At 46.3% G+C, this 20,494-nt stretch overlaps 1 protein-coding gene across 2 annotated transcripts in view; it reads left to right on the forward strand.

Annotated features, from left to right (window-relative positions):
• Positions 1-623: 623 nt before the first annotated feature.
• Positions 624-20,494, forward strand: part of DDX31 (DEAD-box helicase 31) — a 67,162-nt gene continuing 47,291 nt past the window's right edge. Inside the window, exons 1-13 of one of the 2 annotated variants that reach the window (XM_079961296.1) lie at positions 624-884; positions 3,020-3,264; positions 3,781-3,856; positions 5,487-5,530; positions 6,561-6,631; positions 7,830-7,894; positions 8,337-8,381; positions 9,835-9,876; positions 11,624-11,688; positions 13,729-13,848; positions 14,188-14,294; positions 14,896-15,137; positions 18,674-18,835. In XM_079961296.1, the coding sequence (XP_079817422.1) occupies positions 774-884; positions 3,020-3,264; positions 3,781-3,856; positions 5,487-5,530; positions 6,561-6,631; positions 7,830-7,894; positions 8,337-8,381; positions 9,835-9,876; positions 11,624-11,688; positions 13,729-13,848; positions 14,188-14,294; positions 14,896-15,137; positions 18,674-18,835 (1,395 nt within the window). In that variant the 5' untranslated portion in view covers positions 624-773. The remainder of the gene's footprint in view (positions 885-3,019; positions 3,265-3,780; positions 3,857-5,486; positions 5,531-6,560; positions 6,632-7,829; positions 7,895-8,336; positions 8,382-9,834; positions 9,877-11,623; positions 11,689-13,728; positions 13,849-14,187; positions 14,295-14,895; positions 15,138-18,673; positions 18,836-20,494) is intronic. The other variant, XM_079961297.1, reaches the window with a different exon arrangement.

The following is a 20,494-nucleotide window of genomic DNA, read 5'->3' on the forward strand; positions in this document are numbered from 1 at the left end:
AGAGAACAAAAGGAGTGGCTATCCAGGCGTTGCTAGGTTACGCTATTATTTTATGTTGCTTTTATTTATACCTCACCTATTTTTACTTCTCCCCGTTTTGCCCTCACAACAACCCTCCGAGGTAGGTTAGTTAGGCTGAGAGTGGCTGACCCAAAGTCACCCAGTGACCTCCATGGCCGAGTGGAGAGATTTGAACCCTGGTCTCCCAAGGTCCTAGTCCGACACTAGATCCACTACAGCACACTGACTCTATTATTAAAATTATCAGTTATGAGACCACCAGCCTCAGGTTCTAGGACAGGTTATAACAATTAAAACACTATGTTAAAAACGACTTGGAGTCACATAAGATGGGTCCTAAAAATACACCTTTCAATAAAGCGCGGAGGGGAATAAAGACCACAGCTCCTATTATCATGTTTGTTTGTGTGTGTGTGTTGTGAGTGTCCGCAACAAAAGTAACTCGAATCAAACAGGAAAAACGGCCCTGCGGCACCTTAAAGACTAAAACACTCGCGATTATGTATAACTTTTCCTAACACAGAATCCACTACACTTCTGCTTTTCTGCAAGGGATCTTATTAGACACCTATGTTTGGGGTCCTTCTCCTTCCAACATACGCACGTGGGTGCTGGTGGGGTAATGACTCAAGTGTGCAAAACTCTGGGAGTCTGTATTGGGAGTTACTGCTGCTGTTCCCCTAAAAGCCTGGTATTAAATCGATTTCTGGGTCCCCCAACTCCCTGTCAGAAGTGCTTCGTTTCAACCAGCCATGGATTGCGATGAGGGGCTGTTCATCAACGTCTGCCAGCGTCCTTCAGGTTTGCAGCCCCGCACTCAGCAGAGGACAGCCTCAAAGCCACAGCATGGCAAGGCAAAAAAGGTATGCTTGTCTGAGGTTGCTGGTGAGGGAGAAAGCGTTTTGGGGGAAAGGGGGCCGCCAGAGTGAACGGAGTTGGAGCAGCTCCTGCACCTACCTCAGTTGGGGCGTTTTGGTTTAGGTTGGGAGTTGAGTAAGGATGTGGGTGAGTGAGATGTTTAAAAATATATATATGATCAAGGAGCTGGAGGAATTCCCCTAGTATTAGAAAAGGCTGCAACATGTTTAAATGGTTTTTTTAAAGATTTTACTGTGTTACAAAAGTACATACAGTGTCTTTGATTTAAGTTCGTAGAGTTGAAAGGCTGCAACATTTGAGGCTAATTTATTTAAGGGAAAAGGCTGAGTAAGGGAGGACATGGTAGATGTGTATACAATTATGCATGGTGTGGAGAATGGGTTTATCTCCCCTTCTCATAAAACTAGAACCTGAGGTCATCCAAAGTAGCAGAAAGGTGGGAGATTCAGGGCAGACCGAAAGAAGTTGTACAGTGGTGGTGGTCAGGGCAGTGATCTGGCCCTGGGGCCCCAATCTCAATGGGGGGGGGGGCTCTCATTATGACACTTGGTTTTTTGGAGAATTTGAAAAGTTCCTCAATATGAATTAGATCATATTGGAGAGCCAGTGTGGTGCTTAGAGGTGTTGGACTAGGACCTGGAAGACCAGGTTCAAATCTCTTCTCTGCTATGTCTTGGGAACCAGTCACTGCCTCTTGGCCTAACTAACCTACCTCACAGCATAGTTGTGGGGATTAAACAAGGAGGGAGAGAATCATGTACACCACCTTGGAGAAAAAAGATAGGATATAAATGCAGCAAATAAATTGTGACACACTCATCTTATAGCTGCAAATCTAAGCAAATAAGAGACGTGATTTTGTAAAATATGCACAAGTTTTGTTAACTGATATAGAACCTAGGGTCATAGAATCATAGTGGGGAGTTCAAGGGTCATCTGGTTCAACATCCTGCAGTGCAAGATTTTGTTCTGTACCTAATATCAACAGTGATGTTGCATGAAACTAAGCTTTTTTTCATCAAAAATGATTTCATAGCACAGAAAAAGACTAGAAAAGCATGTGCCAAATTAAAAAGATTTTGTTTGCATATGTCATAATCCTTTTGTGGCCATGTTTATTATAACGTGGTGCCTGAAAAGCTAGAAGTAATGTGAGGCTTTTCTATCCTCTGATAGGTCATTGCAATGCCCCAAAACTAGGAGAGCTCTGAGTGGCAATAACATAATGAATAAATTTTCCCTCTCCATTATACTGCTGAAATATAATTAAGATTTTTAGGGAGTGGGGGCATGGATTTTTATGTGGCAGGATTGTGAAGTTAGTTTAAGTTCCGGTACTTAAGACAAATTCCTGAGCACAAAATTAATTTTATGCCTTTTGTATCAGGCTCTGGTTGGTGAATTTCAGGGTTTGCATTAAAAAAAAAAAAAATCCCTGCAGAAGTCTGCCCACCCTTGGTTTAAGAGAGCCAGATTCAGTATCTCTAACAGTAGAAGAGCTGTGCTCAATCAGGGTAGTCCAGCATCCTATTCTCACAGTGGCCTACCAAGACACCCCAATGGAAAGCCTGCAAGCTGGGCCTGAGCACAAACAGCAACACCAGGGGACAGCAAACTTTTTCAGCAGGGGGCTGGTCCACTGTCCCTCAGACCTTCTGGGGGGCCGGACTATATTTTGGGGAAAATATATGAATTCCTATGCCCCACAAATAACCCAGAGATGCATTTGAAATAAAAGCACACATTTTACTCATGTAAAAACATGCTGATTCCCGGACCGTCTGCGGGCCAGATTTAGAAGGCGAATGAGCCGGATCCGGCCCCTGGCCCTTAGTTTGCCTACCCATGAGCAACACTTTCCCTACTTGTGATTCCCAGCAACTGGTATTTAGAAGTATATTGTCTCAGACAATGGTTTGAAGTTGTTGGTTTGAAACTAACCATACTTTCCATGAACCATGGTTTGTCAGTCCAAATGCCAGAACAAATATGGTTAAGCAAAATCTTCTGAACGCCAAGTCCTAGCCACGTGGGAGGTGGGAACCACATAAGCCTAGGCTAATTCTGACATTCGTTGCTGAATCTGTCCCCCTGTTTCATCTTGTTTTTCTTCCTTAAGTCTGGGCAAATAAAATTTGAATGCCCCCAGGAAGGGAATCCACTAAAGCGGAAGCCAGCTCCACCTTCGCCCCAAACCAGGAGACCACAGAAGAAAGCTAAAAGTGGCATCAGAGAAGCAGGGTTGCCAAAGTTTCCTTCACAGAAGCCTTTAACTGATGCAAAGGACAGTGACGCCAGCGGCAACAGACCTTTTAAGACTTCCTGCCTCTTCAAAAACAACCCTGAAATTCCAGACATTCAGAGGTACTTATTTTTAATCCCGCTTTTCTGATAAAATGTGGGTAACCAAAGGGAGGAAAAACTTCATGCCTAGGTGCAAAATGTGGCCCTCCAGGCCTGTCTGTCTGGCCCTAGGAGTTTCATGTAGACCACCTTCCCCAGCCACACCCTCTTTTCTTAGGCCACACCCTTAACTAGTCTTTCTTCACAGCCCCCTTTGATGCTTTTGCCAGTCTTGATTGTGCTAAAGACTCTTGCTTGTCTGGATAGAGAGGGATGTGTGAGTGTGTTTAGAAGTAGCCTACAAAGGTTAACAAAACAACAACAACAGTAATAATAATAATACATGAATTGCTCTGCCTACTTTTGCCTCTGACCCTGCCCTACCAAAGTGCCTGTGGCCCTTGCCACAAATGCATGTTTGTCTCAGGTTTGGTGTTCCTCTAGCACACTGGAAGCACTCTCCCTTCTACAAAGTTGGAACCATCCTTTCTAGCCATGTTTCAAGGTTGCAACTTAATAAATTAATTCCTTCTACAGAACATCAGTGAAGCAAGTGCAGGAGAAAGTTTTCACTTCAGACTCCTTTGATCAGCTGGGCCTCCATCCCCATTTGGTGGGTACTTTATTTCTTTGTGCTATGTCTCAGTAGGTGTAGGAGTAGTTAATGATATTTATTAAATGCCTTTCCTCAAAGATCCAATGCAACTTTACAAAAGTTCCTGTTCAGTTCCCAGCATACAGCACTAAAGCATTATTTACAATGTCCACAATACTATTTTGGTGTGCAGAGGGGCCAGCTGCCTCATTTGGAATTGTTGTTGTTGTGTTAAATTAAATTTTTATACCACCCTGTATCCATAGCTGTCAACGTTTCCCTTTTTAAAAGGGGAATTCCCTTATTCTGAGTAGGATTCCTTGCAAGAAAAGGGAAAAGTTGACAGCTGTACCTGTATCTGAAGATCAGAGGTGGATACTATGTTTTATCTGGTCCAGGGATGGGGAATCTTAAGTCCTCCAGAGGTTGCTGCGCTCCCACAATCTCTGACCATTGGCTCTGCTGACTGTGGCTGAAGGGAGTTGGAATCCACTAAATATATGAGGAGCCACAGATTCCCCAGCTGTATCACACTTTACCCTGTGGGGTGGGTTAGCTGGACCTTTCCCCTCCTCTGTTCCCCAGAATTAGATCATTCTCATCATCGAATTAGAAGGGACCTTGGAGATCTACTCTAACTCTTTGCTTAATGCAGGATTGGAATTGCAGGATGCAGTATCTACAGCAGAAGTGGGGAGCTTTTGTCCCATGGGCCAAATTTTCCCATATGTTACTCCTTTAGTACAAAGTGGCTTGCATTGAAACTGCAGCTAAAACAAAAAGGGGTACTAAGCTCATTTTTAACAATGCCTTCTATGAAAACTTTGGCAGGTAGATGGGATGCCGCCCCCCGGCCCCCCCGTCAATCATCTGAAGTTACTAGGGTTTGGGGGGGCTGTAACTCACTGGAGCTGAGTTCTGCCACCTCTTTGTAGCGTACTGGCAGCTGTGTCGGAGGCTTCAGGCTGCATGCAGCTCATCGCTTTGTGTCAGAGGCTGTGGGGCAGCGCATTGGTGTCGATTGGGCAAAGAAGCATTTTTTAAGGCTCCCACTCACCTGCCATAGTTGGCCCACAGATGTGGAGGCAGTCAAAATATCTGGTCCTGTAGGCCTAAAAGTTTCCCTCTTCCTGGAGAGATGGCCATCCAGCTTCTGATTATATATATCCAGCAAATGAGAGCCCACAACCTCCTGAGGGAGTCTTTTCTTAAACAGCTATTACACTCAGGAGTCAGCAGACTTTTTCTGTAGGGGACTGGTCCACTGTCCCTCAGACCTTGTGGGGGACCAGACTATATTTTGGAAAAAATATACGAATTCCTATGCCCCACAAATAACCCAGGGATGCATTTTAAATAAAACGGCACATTCTACTCATGTAAAAACATGCTGATTCCTATACCGTCCATGGGCCAGATTTAGAAGGCGATTTGGTGGGATCCGACCCCCGGGCCTTAGTTTGCCTACCCATGCTTGAGTTTTCCCTTAATGTTGACTGTTCCCATTAAAATACTTGTTGCTTTTTCTTCCTTCTCCTCTCTGTTTTAACATTTTTGACATGATACTGGTTTGGCTATTTCTGTCCTATTCTAGGATCAAACATGTTATGCCCTAAATGTTTTATTTTTGTCTCTACCTCCCCACCAGGTTTCAACCCTAATCTCTGTCTTAAAAATATCTAGCATGACCAGGTAAGTGTGTGTAATTATTGCATGAATAGAAGTTTTTATTGTAAGTTGCCTAGAGACTGTCCTGGGTTTGATGACTTAACAAATCAATTAATCAAATTCATTTTTGTTTGGAGAAAAGGCAGATTGGAAGAGACATGATAAATATGTAATTCTACATGGTGTGGAGGAAGTGAATCTCATGATACTAGAAGTCTGGGATATCCAGTGAATGTTAATTTTGGATGGCTGGCAAACTCTTCTTAAGATTGAGACCCAAAGCCTGGTTACAGCACTGAGAAGGTCTTGTCCTAGTTCCCAACAGGGTGTGTTCCTGGGGATGTTGGAACACACAGGACATCCCTTTGGACATCCCAGTTACAAACAATAACGGACCTTTAGAAGTCATCACCAGCACTTTGGGTTGGTGTAGGAAGCAAACAGGAAGCCAGTTTAGCTGTTTCCATAAGGGAGTTGCATGCTACCCATCAACAGCTTAGTCACAGCAATTGGGACCCTTTCTAATTTCCGGACTGGAGGTTCCCACTGCTGCACCACAGTATTTAGTTAACCTATTATTATCTTAACAGATATTAGTTACTTAACCAACTATTATGTATTGTGAGGGATTAGACTAGATCAGACATGGGCAAACTGAACCCTCCAGATGTTTTCGGACTACAATTCCCATCATCCCTAGCTAACAGGACCAGTGGTCAGGGATGATGGGAATTGTAGTCTCAAAACATATGGAGGCCTGAGTTTGCCTATGCTTGGCCTAGATGGATTTTGTGGTCCCTTACAGCTGTACAGTTCTAGGATTTTATTATTTAACTATTAACTGACAATTACTTAACAGACTGACTATTATCTCATTGACTATTATCTAACTATTAATTAGCTATCACCTAACAGACTGAACCAGCATCTTTCTAGCTTACACTAATGACCAGCCAGCACTGTTAGATGAACTAGCAACTGTTACATTCTTAATACTTCAACCTAAAATAGAACGTGTCTTGTATTTTCTTAACTTCTCCTTTTGTTGCAAAAGTGTTCAGAAGCAAACTATTCCCATACTATTGCAAGGAAAAGATGCACTGGTGAGATCGCAGACAGGTTCTGGTAAGTGTGGGGGAGGGGTTGTGTGTGTATATGTAGGCTGTTTGTTTGGGCTTTGCTTTAAAAGGGGGCCTACAAATAATTTTAAATACAGTCATACCTCGGGTTACAGCCGCTTTAGGTTGCGTTTTTTTCGGGTTGTGGACTGCCGAAACCCAGAAGTACCAGAATGGGTTACTTCTGGGTTTCGGAAGTCGCACATGCACAGAAGCGCTAAATCGCGCTTTGCGCATGTGCAGAAGCGCCGAATTGCAACCCGCGCATGCGCAGACGCGGGTTGCGAACGCTGTGGGTTGTGAACGTGCATCCCACACTGATCACGTTCGCAACTCGAGCATCCACTGTATAGTATAAATGAGTAATAGGTGACCTTTGACCCTCCAGATACTAGACAGGGACTATTAGAGTTGTCTTTCAGCAACACGTGGAGGGGTCAAAGATTCCCTCCACCTGGTGTAAAGTGACCCTTTGGTTGTACTGCATTGTGTGATGGTCAGTTGTGTGGGCACTCTGTTGTCTCAGGGATCTAACAGAAGTAGGGGAAAGAACAGTGGTGATGTCATTAGCAAGCGAGCAAGCTCTGTGCTAGATTTGGGAAGCCACCTTTGACATAGCGTGTCAATGGCTAAATGTCTGGTGCAGGGACAGGGAAGTCGCTGCTCCTGTCAGTTCTAGGCAGCATGGCCAGGGAAGATGGAAGCTAGAGTTCAACAACATCTGTAGTTCTATTGAGTCAACCCCATATGTTCCCACTCAACCACTTCAATCACTGGAACTGGCAATGTTACAGGTGCCACAAAATACTTGTTCTGCACTTGTAAGGAATCAATCTTGTTGTGTGGTGGCACCTCCTGAGAGATAGATGGATGCAAAAGATAGAAGAATGCCTCTTATTTAGAAGAGACATTCCCAAGAGAGACAGAGAGAAATGGAGGGAGGCTGTGGAACCTGTTTCCCTCTATGCATTGTTGGAATCCCAACTCCCATCAGCCCCAGCCAGGATGGCCAACAGACTGAGGATGATGGGAACTGTAGTCTGGCAATATCCAAAGGGTTCCCCACTCCTAATCTGAAGAATGAGGAGATATGTGAAATTGGTCTTTTATAAAGGCCTATGCTCTGGGTGTAGAAGGCAACTGTGCCTTACTCCACACACAGTTTTGCTTATGACTGTTAAAATCTAATATCTTTTCTCTTGAAGGTAAAACTCTGGCCTACGGAATCCCTCTAGTACAGGCCTTGCAAAGAGCAGAGCCGAAAATAAAGGTGGGTGTGTTGAAATGGGCTTTCTCTCTCTCCACCTTGTAAAAAAGAATAGCCGGTTTTCTCAACCACTTCATATTTATCAGTAATTCTCACAACAACCTTGGATGATGTCTTTAAGGCAGAGAGCATCCCCCCCACCAGGACCAAGGACTGCTGTTCTTGCACCTTTCATTTATGGGAGGATGCTTGCTGTTTTAAAAATGACTATGAAGGTTGAGTTCGTTGGCATGACTTGTGGCTCCCTCAGAGATTTTCTGATAGTCCCTAAAAAAGCTCTTCTGGAAGCACCATGTGAAAAAAGAGAGTGATCCAAGCAGACTCTGGCACTGCAGGGAATTGTGGCATGCTGGGTTGGTCGAAGATGACAAGGGCTCTTTCCCTTCTCTCTCGCGTTCCTCTGTGTCCAATGTTGCCACTTACCCTATGCCTCTTGTTTCCATAGCGTAGTGATGGTCCGTATGCTCTCGTACTGGTCCCAACCAGGGAGGTAAGTAGCTGGGCATTTGTGGTTAACTCCTAACCACACCGGTTTCATGGTTAGTAATGTTGCTAGGGGGGCAGCAGGCAGCCTTCAACCTAATTGCATGTGGGTAACAAGGAGAGAGGCACAGAGAGAGGGAAGGGGTGGTTGAAAGGGGGAAGGAGGGAGAGAGAAGGGGTGGTGAGAAGGGGAGGAGAGAGAAAGAAGGGGTGGTAGAGAGAGCGCTTGCTCTGCATGCAGAAGATCTCAGGTTCCATACCCAACAGGTCCTGGTAGGACTGGGAAGGATTCTCTGCCTGAAACCCTGAGGAGCTGCTGCCAGCCAGTGTAGACAGTGTTGAGCTAGCTGGACCCACTGGCCTGACTGGGTATACCACTGGAAGGAGTGCAGAAAGAAGAAATTCTGTGGTGCATCTGCACTAGTGAAACTGGACACCTTCAGCGGCCCCACCTGCAGTAGAACATGTCTCTCTCATATTGGCCTCTACAGCCATAGCAGGCGCCGTAACTCTCCAATGGTTTGACTTTACCCCCTATGGCACATTCTTCCATTGTCTCTTGAGACAGACAAATGCAAACAACAACAATAGCAAGAGAGCCAATGGCTTTCAAGCTTTTTGAGTCCATGGCTGCCTTGACCAACTCCATTCCTTCTGTGGCACCCTGCGCGGGTCAGGAGCCCAGTTATGTCACCCCTTGCGTTCAGAGCTGTCAGCCTCTCACCCTTTTTCGAACACCCTCCTTTGTGGAGTGTTCCCCCCTTAGCCCTTTTCCTCTCTGTTCTCGGGAGTCCTCCGGGCAACTACTTTTACCGCCCTTGCTCTCTGAGCTGCCCACCCCAAGGAGAGGTGCCTCCTCACACTACCCCACAAGGGCCTGGGAAGAGGATGCTCACAGCCTTAGTGGCCCATCAGAGATTGACCAAAGGTTAACATGGGGTCAGCACCTTACCTTGGGTGGCAGCAGTGGGTGCTGATGGGCCTGGCGGAAAGGCTCACCTGCAGCACCAGGCACTCAGCTACCAGGCAGGCCATGCACACAGCAAGCACAATAAAGGCCAGCGCAGCACCTGCCTGCCTGCTTGCCCAGCCTCCCACTTGTCTGTTCATTCCCAACAGCAAGGCTGGTGGCTGGCTGGGTTCCCTCACCCACTTGCTTACTCTGAGGCCTCCTCAGCTCCTGGCAATCAGCACCCCTTGGTCAGCCCAGAGCCACCATTCGCCTGGGGAGCTTGTAGCCAGGGCTGCTGCAACAAACAGCTGTGGAAGGCAGAGATGAGAGGGCATCAAGGGAGGGAGGGAAGGAAAGAGGGACAGAGGCCAATGTTGCCTGTGACACCCCTGAGCATTATTCAAAGCACCCCAGGGTGCCACAGCACACTGGTTAAAGGAGAATGATGTTTTAATGCAAATTTTGAGTGAATGTCTGTTAATTTGGTTTAATCCCTTCTTTTCTCCAGCTAGCTCTACAGAGCTTTGAAACTGTCCAGAAACTGTTAAAGGTAAATATTTACTTTTGGGGAAGTAGGAGTCATTTTAAGTTCTGTGTTGTTCAACTTCTGATTTCCTGATGTTGTTGGACTGTAACTCCCATCATCTCCACCCAGCTTAGCCCAGTATTCAGGGATGATGGAAGTTGTGGTCCACAGGTGTCATGAGACCCATGGTTGAAGATACTGTTTAGAGAAGGAGATACGAGATAATTGGAGAGAAGCTTGGGGTGCAGAGAGGTAGCCAGAGGTTCCTCAATCCTCTTCAGCTTTCTCCTTCTGCCTTGGGATGGGGGCTTCTGAATGGTCAAATTCAGCATACGTTGGCCATGCTTGCCCAACAGAATGTAAAGTTTAGCAATGGTTCTGATATTGCACAGCCTCTGTATAGCACTGTATTAATGTATACTATAACGGGGGTGCATGTGTCTCTCTGTACCTACAATAGTTCCCTGGTCACTTGGAGGCAAATGCATGCTCACCATAGGTGATCAGCTGTGCTATTTGGGGGCAAGGGGTGCGTGTTTATGTAACATTAAGCCATTGTTTAGCATTACTTCCTTACAAGACCAACATCATGGACAAAGGTGGGATCCTGTCTGCATTGACTTGTCCGCTAAATAATGGTGACTGGTGCCCATTGGGACTAGTGGGACAGAAGGCAGGGATCCCAAACAGTATGTGGAGGCAGAGCCAACTCATTCTAGTTTTGATGCTATCCTTCTCCCTGCTAAGTTCTGAAAGGGCAAAACTAAGACCCAGGAGGAAGAAGCTGACAGGCTAGATGAAAGTAAGAAGGCAAGCAGTGAGGGCTGGCAGGAGGAAGATTGCAGAGGTGGGGCTTGAATTAGTTGGCTCTGCCTGTCTTAGGCTCTGTCTCTGCCTAGAGTTGGTCTCCCTGTCTTCCACCCTACCATTCCCATCAGCCACCACTGCCTGGCTCTTTATGTCTCTGTGTGTACTGCCCATGCCTCCTGATAGGAAGGAGCACATGTTAGATCAGTGACATACAGAGATGCAGCAGAGACACTCCACTGTGGATAAGTGCCTTGCGCTTACGTTATTCTACAAGGGGCCTCACTAGAGGCAGAAGCTGACAGCCAGGGCCACCACCCCTGGACGGGTTGTAAGGGAGAAGGCAAGCAGGGGTGGACTGTCTGGGAGCAGACTGAGGTTAGTGAGGCATTGCCCCATTCATCCTAATGGGCCAGTCTCCACTGCTTTGAAATAACCCCTGAGGATTCTGGAGCACGTTCTAGGGCACCCACTTGATTCACGTCCTGGTCTGTGCCCCTTCTATCTTAAGCTGTGTGAACTGAGGGGGCTTGCTAGAACATATCCAACTGTCCCCTGAGCTTTGAAGTTGGCATGTGGATCATATATAGAGAGCAAGTTGGGTTGGGGGTTTTTGACCCTCCAGATGTTCCTGTACTACAGCCCCCATTATCTTTGGCCAGGCTTGCTGGGGCTGATGGGAGTTGTAGTTCAGCAGCAGCAGGAGGGCCAAAGGTTCCCCACACCTGATAATAGAATCAAAAGGAACTTCAGAGATCATCTGGTCTTCTGGTCAATGCAGGAATCAGTGCAAGAAGATCACTGGGGTGTTGCTGGGCTGTTTTTGTTTTTGAAGGAAAGCCTGTCTGCTTCCTGTCGCTCATTGTCAAACTCCCTGCCTTTGCAACTTGGTTTGAAATGTGAGTGCCCCACTTTCTCAGTTATCCACCACTCTTCCTTCCTTCCTTCCCCCTCCTCCATTTAGCCCTTTACCTGGATTGTTCCTGGCGTGTTGATGGGAGGAGAGAAGAAAAAGTCTGAGAAAGCCAGGTAGGACATCACTTTCATAAAACCTGTAGGAGTTATTATTTTTTTAGTTCACTCTTTCTCCTCCAGTCCCTTTCATCTGTCACTCTCTCTCTCCCAGGGTGCCTTTTTTTTATTAGTGGGGAGAGAGTGACTTTGGATCAGGCTGTGAGTACCCCCCACTGTGGATCTTACAAAAAACGGACAGCTGAGCCAGCAGGAAGTGTGTTCATCTTTCTCTCTCTGGTTCTAAAATGTTGATGAGCTTCTTTAGCCTGTGATCCCTGTCGGTGTGTGTAAGATTCTTTCTCTACTCTTCTCCGTTCCCCTCACCCCCAAAAAAGATCTGCTGTTCCACCCAGGTCTCTTGCAAGCTCTTCTGTTTGCTCAACTGATGGGACAGGGAAGGACCATAGCTCAGTGGCAGAGAATCTGTATGGCATGCAGAAGGTCCTTTGTTCAGTCTGCAGGTTGGACTGGGAATGTTCTCAGTGTCTGATACTGAGCTAGATGAACCCAGTTGTCTGACTCGATATAAGGCAACTTCTTATGACAAGAACTGGAATCTTGGAAGTTATTTTTTTAGAGGCAAGGACTATGGCTCAGTGGTAGAGCATCTGTTTTGCATACAGGAAGTCCCCCATTCATTCCCTAGCATCTCCAGGTATGGTTGGGAATGTGCCCTGCCTGAAACTCTAGATGATGCTCAGCTAGAAGGACCAATGGTCTGACTAGGTATAACACAGCTTCCTATTTGTTTGGAACCATGTCATGCTTTTTTAAGAGGGAAGGACTGCACCAACAGTGCTAGAGCATCTATTTGCATGCAGAAGGTCCCAGGTTCAATCCAGATGGGTTTGGGGATGACCCCTGCTTGAAATTTTTGAGAACTGCTGCCAGTCAACAAAGACAATACTGTGCTTGAACCAGTGATTTGACCTCTGTATAAGGCAGCTTCCTATGTTGCCATTTTGCAGTAAGAAAGTGTGTGTGTGTTCTTAAGGGTCAGAAAAGGGCAGCGTAGATTATGTGTCTGGAACTACCTTGGGATTCCACTCCCATTGGGCCCTTCAAGCATGACTAATGGTCAAGGATGACAGGAGCTCTTGCACAGCAACATCCAGGGGATTACCATGTTGGGTATCCTTGCCTTAGATCTTCTGGGGAAATTCTGCTTGTGCAGAATTCTATGAATATCACAGGGCGCTGAACAAGAAGCAGCCACCCCTGTACAGACACCCTTCCCTCTGCCATTTGTGAAGCAACAGCCATGAGCTGCTTCAGACATCTTGTGAAGACTAATCTATATCCTGACCCATAATATTGGACCCCTTTGAAGTTTATCTTGAGTTCCTTATTTTTAAATTTGTTTTTACATGCTTTCATGCGACTGTTTTACTGATTTATGTCAATTTTTTCTTTCAACCATGATGTTTGCTATCTTTATGCTGTGTTCTACTTAGAGGCTCTTTGGGTGGGGGGTTCCCATGTTTGGAAAATGGGAGAGTTACCTGTTCTGGATGAGGTTGTGCTCCCTCTGAAGGACTAAGTTCATGGTTTGGACTGGGGTAGCCTCACCGCTATAGTCCGTGCACCAGGAACCTTGAACCTAGATTACTGTAATGCATTCTTTGTGGGGTTGCTCTTGGATCTGATTTGGTAGCTTCATCTGCTGCTGAATGCTGCAGCCACATTGCTGGTGGGAGTTTAGTGTCAAGAACATGTGACACTAGTATTAAAAAAGCTGCACGGGCTGCCTACCTGCTACTGAGCCAGGATCAAGGTTCCTGTTTTGATTTACAAAGTCCTGAACAACTTGGGTCCAGGATACCTCAAGGATTCTGGTTTGGAAGCAGAACTGAAGCTGGCTTGACTCACCTGTGATACGAAATCCATGAACCTTGGCAAACAAAGAGGTTCAGTGTTTTGTATGTGTCAGGATTAGAGATCACAAAGGGAGGGGGGAGCTTATGAACGAGGTGTGATCTTTTGTTAACAGTTAGTCTGTTTTACCCATGTGTTCAATCACTCTTCTTCTGATTTTTTTTTTTTAATTTAAAATAGATTACGCAAAGGAATAAACATCCTAATTGCCACTCCTGGCCGCCTGGTGGACCATATCAACTCCACCAAATGCATTCACTTCCGCCACATCCAGTGGCTGATCCTGGATGAGGCAGACAGGTAAGCAGTTCTGGCTGCATCCTCAGTTGTTGGAAGTAGCTGCCCATGAGGGAGGTGGGATCTTTGAGACAACACACAGCAGGTAAGAACATTGGAAGCTACCTTATATTGAGTCTGTCTAGCTCAGCACTGTCTACACTAAGGGGGGGGGTGGCTCTCCAGGGTTTCCCCCAGCCCTTCCTGGCAGGAGATGGAAGGGACCGAGCCAGGGGCCTTCTGAGGATGCTCTGCTACTGAGCTCCCATAATGCCAGGTTGCCACCATGAACCAGGAAAGTTGGATCTGTTGCTTATCCTCGTGCTGTTCCTTTCCCCCCCTTATCTCTCACCTGTGTTTCAGGATCCTGGATCTGGGTTTTGAGAAGGCAGTCACTGCAATACTGAATGCCATAAATGCTGACAGTGAGAAGCGGCAAAACGTTCTTTTGTCGGCGACGCTTACAGAAGGTAAGTGCTACATTGGGGCTCATATTTACATTGCAGCAGCCACTGTGGGAGAAGGGGCAGATGGGGAAGTTGACCAGAAAGTCATTAGTTGCAGGGAACTTCTTCCCCCAGCCCTACCTGCACCCACACAAGAGACCTAAGTGGGCCCCCAGCAGCTCTGGCAAGGGTGAGGGAACTTCTTTCAGCCCAAGGACTGAATTCCTTTCTGGGCAGCTTTCTAGGGGCGACATGCTAGTGGTGGGTGGAGCCAGAGGCAAAGTATGGGCTGAGCGCAAATGTAAATTTTACCTTTTTAGAATACACTAGCTTCTACACACACACATGATCAGAGTTCAAGGATACATCCCAGCCAGGCTAAAGCACTCAAGAAGGGTATGGAGCAGAGCCAGGGAAGGCTGTGGTCTGGGGAGAGTTCCAAGGACCAGACAGAGGCCTAGAGGGCCACATTTGTTCCTGGCCCTGAGGTTCCCCACCCCTGAGATACAGTTTTCAACCAGTATCTCATTAATATTTGCAAGCTCCTCTGGGAGCCATTTCATGTTGAAGAAGAGGATAAAGAAAAAGTGATACTAAATAAATATTCCTCCCCTGCCTGAAACAGGAGTCTCGAGGTTAGCTGACATCAGCTTGCAAGATCCTGTTTACATTTCCATTGCGGAAGGATCACTGGGGTCAAACACTTCCAAGGCAGAAGCGTGTGCTAAGGAGGATGCCGGTGTCGCTCCAGTGAGCCTGGAACAAAGAGGATTTGCTGTACCGGAAAACCTCCAGCAGAATGTTGTGGTTGTCCCAAGCAAGCTAAGGCTTGTGACGCTGGCAGCATTTATCCTTGGGAAGTTGAAGGTGAGGCTCTAGTTCTGTTGGCTGACAGGTTAATGGGTGGGCCTTCTCCATATCTTTTCCTACAGTAGACTTAACATGATCCCTCTCTTAAGGGTTTGTTGTTTAGAATGTAATAACATAAGAAGTGCCTGATGGATCAAGCTAGTGACCCATCTAGCCAGCATCCTGTTCTCATGGTGGACAAAAATGAGGTGCTACCAGTGAGAAAGGACCTCCTGTGAGCAGGACCCAAGCACAAGGAGAAGTCCATCCTGTGGCTTCTATCGACCAGTATCCAAAAGCATTACTGCCTCTGACCATGGAGGCCAAACATGGTCATTGTGATTCATGTTGTTGTTGTTTAGTCGTTTAGTCGTGTCCGACTCTTCGTGACCCCATGGACCAGAGAACGCCAGGCACTCCTGTCCTCCACTGCCCCCCGCAGCTTGGTCAGACTCATGCTGGTAACCTCGAAAACACTATCCAACCATCTCGTCCTCTGTCGCCCCCTTCTCCTTGTGCCCTCCATCTTTCCCAACATCAGGGTCTTCTCCAGGGAGTCTTCTCTTCTCATGAGGTGGCCAAAGTACTGGAGCCTCAGCTTCACAATCTGTCCTTCCAGTGAGCACTCAGGGCTGATTTCCTTCAGAATGGAGAGGTTTGATCTTCTTGCAGTCCATGGGACTCTCAAGAGTCTCCTCCAGCACCATAATTCAAAAGCATCAATTCTTCGGCGATCAGCCTTCTTTATGGTCCAGCTCTCACTTCCATACATCACTACTGGGAAAACCATAGCTTTAACTATACGGACCTTTGTTGGCAAGGTGATGTCTCTACTTCTCAAGATGCTGTCTAGGCCTGTCATTGCCCTTCTCCCAAGAAGCAGGCGTCTTTTAATTTCGTGGCTGCTGTCACCATCTGCAGTGATCATGGAGCCCAAGAAAGTAAAATCTCTCACTGCCTCCATTTCTTCCCCTTCTATTTGCCAGGAGGTGATGGGACCAGTAGCCATGATCTTCGTTTTTTTGATGTTGAGCTTCAGACCATATTTTGCACTCTCCTCTTTCACCCTCAATAAAAGGTTCTTTAATTCCTCCTCACTTTCTGCCATCAAGGTTGTGTCATCTGCATATCTGAGGTTGTTGATATTTCTTCCGGCAATCTTAATTCCGGCTAGGGATTTATCCAGCCCAGCCTTTCGCATGATGAATTCTGCATATAAGTTAAATAAGCAGGGAGACAAAATGCAGCCTTGTCGTACTCCTTTCCCAATTTTGAACCAGTCAGTTGTTCCATATCCAGTTCTAACTGTAGCTTCTTGTCCCACATAGAGATTTCTCAGGAGACAGATGAGGTGATCAGGCACTCCCATTTCTTTAAGAACTTGCCATAGTTTGCCATGGTCGACACAGTCAAAGGCTTTTGCATAGTCAATGAAGCAGAAGTAAATGTCTTTTTGGAACTCTCTAGCTTTCTCCATAATCCAGCGCATGTTTGCAATTTGGTCTCTGGTTCCTCTGCCTCTTCTAAATCCAGCTTGCACTTCTGGGAGTTCTCGGTCCACATACTGCTTGAGCCTTCCTTGTAGAATTTTAAGCATAACCTTGCTAGCGTGAGAAATTAGTGCAATTGTGCGATAGTTGGAGCATTCTTTGGCACTGCCCTTCTTTGGGATTGGGATGTAGACTGATCTTCTCCAATCTTCTGGCCACTGCTGAGTTTTCCAAACTTGCTGGCATATTGAGTGTAGCACCTTAACAGCATCATCTTTTAAAATTTTAAATAGTTCAGCTGGAATACCATCACTTCCACTGGCCTTGTTATTTGCAGTGCTTTCTAAGGCCCATTTGACTTCACTCTCCAGGATGTCTGGCTCAAGGTCAGCAACCACACTACCTGGGGTATATGAGACATCCGTTTCTTTCTGGTATAATTCCTCTGTGTATTCTTGCCACCTCTTCTTGATGTCTTCTGCTTCTGTTAGGTCCTTTCCACTTTTGTCCTTTATTATGGAAATCTTTGTACGAAATGTTCCTTTCATATCTCCAATTTTCTTGAACAGATCTCTGGTTCTTCCCATTCTATTGCTTTCCTCTATTTCTTTGCATTGCTTGTTTAAGAAGGTCTTCTTGTCTCTCCTTGCTATTCTTTGGAAATCTGCATTCAATTTCCTGTATGTTTCACGATCTCCCTTGCATTTTGCTTGCCTTCTCTCCCCCACTATTTGTAAGGCCTCATTGGACAGCCACTTTGCTTTCTTGCATTTCCTTTTCATTGGGATGGTTTTCGTTGCTGCCTCCTGTATAATGTTACGAGCCTCCATCCATAGTTCTTCAGGCACTCTGTCCACCAAATCTAAATCCTTAAACCTGTTCCTCACTTCCACTGTGTATTCATAAGGGATTTGACTTAGATTGTATCTTACCGGCCCAGTGGATTTTCCTACTTTCTTCAGTTTAAGCTTGAATTTTGCTATAAGAAGCTGATGATCTGAGCCACAGTCAGCTCCAGGTCTTGTTTTTGCTGACTGTATAGAGCTTTTGCTGACTGTATAGAGCTTCTCCATCTTTGGCTGCATTGTGATTCGTAGCCACCAATAATAACCTTGTCCTCCATAAATTTGTCTCCTCCTCTCTGAAAACTACCCCAGCTGGTGGCCATTGTTACATCTTGTGAGAGAAAACTCCATAATTAGAGCACTGTGCAAAGCAGTCCTTTCTTTCATCTGCCCTGAATCTCCCAACATCAATTTCATTGGATGTCCTTTAATTTTAGTATTACAGTGGTACCTTGAGTTCCAGACGCTTCAGGTTACAGACTCCGCTAACCCAGAAATAGTACCTTAGGTTAAGAACTTTGCGGAAGGCCCCCATTAACTAAAGTGGTACCTCAGGTTAAGAACAGTTTCAGGTTAAGAATGGACCTCCAGAATGAATTAAGTTCTTAATCTGAGGTACCACTGTATGTGGGGGATGTGTGTCTTTTTCCACTTCACTTCAATCCAGCTTGGATCAGCCCTGTGGCCCATCTAGTCCAGCATCCTCTTCTCACAGTGGCCATCCAGATACCCATTATGGGGAAGCCCACTAGAAGGACCTGCAGTTCCCTGCAGTTGGTATTTGGTGGCGCTGTGGGTTAAAGCCTCAGCGCCTAGGACTTGCCGATCGAAAGGTCGGCGGTTCGAATCCCTGCGGCGGGGTGCGCTCCCGCTGCTCGATCCCAGCGCCTGCCAACCTAGCAGTTCGAAAGCACCTCCGGGTGCAAGTAGATAAATAGGGACCGCTTACCAGCGGGAAGGTAAACGGCGTTTCCGTGTGCGGCTCTGGCTCGCCAGATGCAGCTTTGTCACGCTGGCCACGTGACCCGGAAGTGTCTCCGGACAGCGCTGGCCCCTGGCCTCTTGAGTGAGATGGGCGCACAACCCCAGAGTCTGTCAAGACTGGCCCGTACGGGCAGGGGTACCTTTACCTTTACCTTAGTAGCCACCAATAGCTTTATCTTCTGTCAATTCCACAGTACGCTCAGCCCTTGATTTGTGTCTGTTCTTATTCCCACAGTTTGAAAAATGCAACAAGATGATTGTCTTCTTCTCCAGCTGTGAGCAGGTGGAGTTTCACCACACCCTCTTCCACAAAGTCTTGGCTGCGGACCTTGAGCAGCCGTGGCTTCCTCCTTCGCCCTTGACGTTCGCACGCTTGCATGGTGACATGAAACAAGAGGTGAACTGCCCACTCTCCCAACACCCCTATTCAGGAGCCGGTCAAAATTGGCTGAAGGTTTTCAAAGGCAATCAGGAATCCTGCTTTTTCCACGTGCCATTTTTGGCAAATTGTTCTTCAAAAAGAAATGGGGCTTAGTCCTACTCAGAGTAAAGTAACGGATAGCCCTGACTAAATTAGGTCTATTCTTTCAGTGGGTCTATTCTCGGATACTATTCACAGCCTAATAGTGAGTAACTGGTCTACCTGGCTTCAGTATTAACTGACTGGCAGCAGCTCTCCAGGATTTCATACAGGGCACATTTCCCAGCCCTACCTGATGGTCCCTTAGGACTCTCTGCATGCAAAGCAGCTGCTCTGCCACTGAGCTGTGCTGCTTCTTGTGTGTGAGAGAAGGAGGAAATGTGAGAGCTGTTGGGTACTGGTTAGAGAGTCAAGCTAGGGCTAAGGAGACACTGGGGTTCAAATCCTCACTCATCTATGAAGTTGTCATTGGACAACTTTGGTTTTTGAAAGGACTTGGGGGGCCTCAGTGGGATGCCTAAACAGGAAGAGGCTCTGTCACATTTCCAAGTTGTGTTGCAACTGCTACACCTTGAGAAATAAAGAAGCTGCAGTTATGTCCTCGTCTTCTCCTTCCCCGTGGCACCTGGAAATATGCTTTTCTTGCCCTTGGAATTCCTCACCTCTCTCCAACCCGAGAGAGGCAGAGTGGGCTTCACCTAGCCTGATGCAAACCCCAGCTGTTAAGACAACCAACATACCATTCCAAAGCCAGCAGCAGAGGGCAGATCCTGTCTTTTAGGGCCCAATGTGCAATTAGCCCTCCATATCTTCAAACTAAGGGCATTAATGGAGCTAAATTGTGCCTCCCATACAGCACTGCTGGGCACATCACTACAAGTTCCTTTGCTTGGGGTTTGAGGGCAGCTTGGCCTAGTTGTTTTCTTTGGCGCACACTGGTGCATCTAGTTCTATCCTCTTCCTTGCCTGTTCTGCTCTCCTTAATTATCAGCCCCCACCCCAGCTGACAGAGTTTATTTATTTTTAAAACCTCTGCACTTTAGGTGCAAAAGTGCTTTTAATATGATATGCAGATTTAGCTCTTAGGAAATTGCCTTATAATATATTGAGTGACACCATTGGTCTGTCAAGGCTTTATTGTTACTGCCAATGGACAGCATTAAGTAAACAAGAACAGGTGAGGTCTCTGCAGACTGGAGGTAGCCAAATGTTCCCATCTTAAAAAAAAAAGGGGGGGGGGAGAGAAGACCCAGGTACCTACTGACTTTTGAACTTGACATCAATACCAGGAAAGGTCCTAGAACAGTCGGTCTGTGAGCACTTAGAAAAGGATATTGTGAATACTAAGACCCGGCACAGATTTCTCAAAAACAAGTTACGCCAGACAAATCTTATTTCTTTTTTTGATGGAGTTACCAGCTTGGTGGAATTCTGTGGACATAGTATATCTTGATTTCAGTAAGGTTTTTGATAAAATCCCCCATGATATTCCTGCAAAGAAGGTGGTAAGATGTGAGTTGAATGAGGTAACTTGTTAGGTGGATTTGTAGCCAGAGCCCATACTAGCCCTTGAAGGCTAGTGTGACAGTAAATTAGTTAATTTAAAATCTACCAGTCACTATTAGAGGGGAAAGC

The sequence above is a fragment of the Podarcis cretensis genome (genome assembly GCF_951804945.1).
Source record: "Podarcis cretensis genome assembly, chromosome: Z".
Lineage (NCBI taxonomy): Eukaryota > Metazoa > Chordata > Lepidosauria > Squamata > Lacertidae > Podarcis > Podarcis cretensis.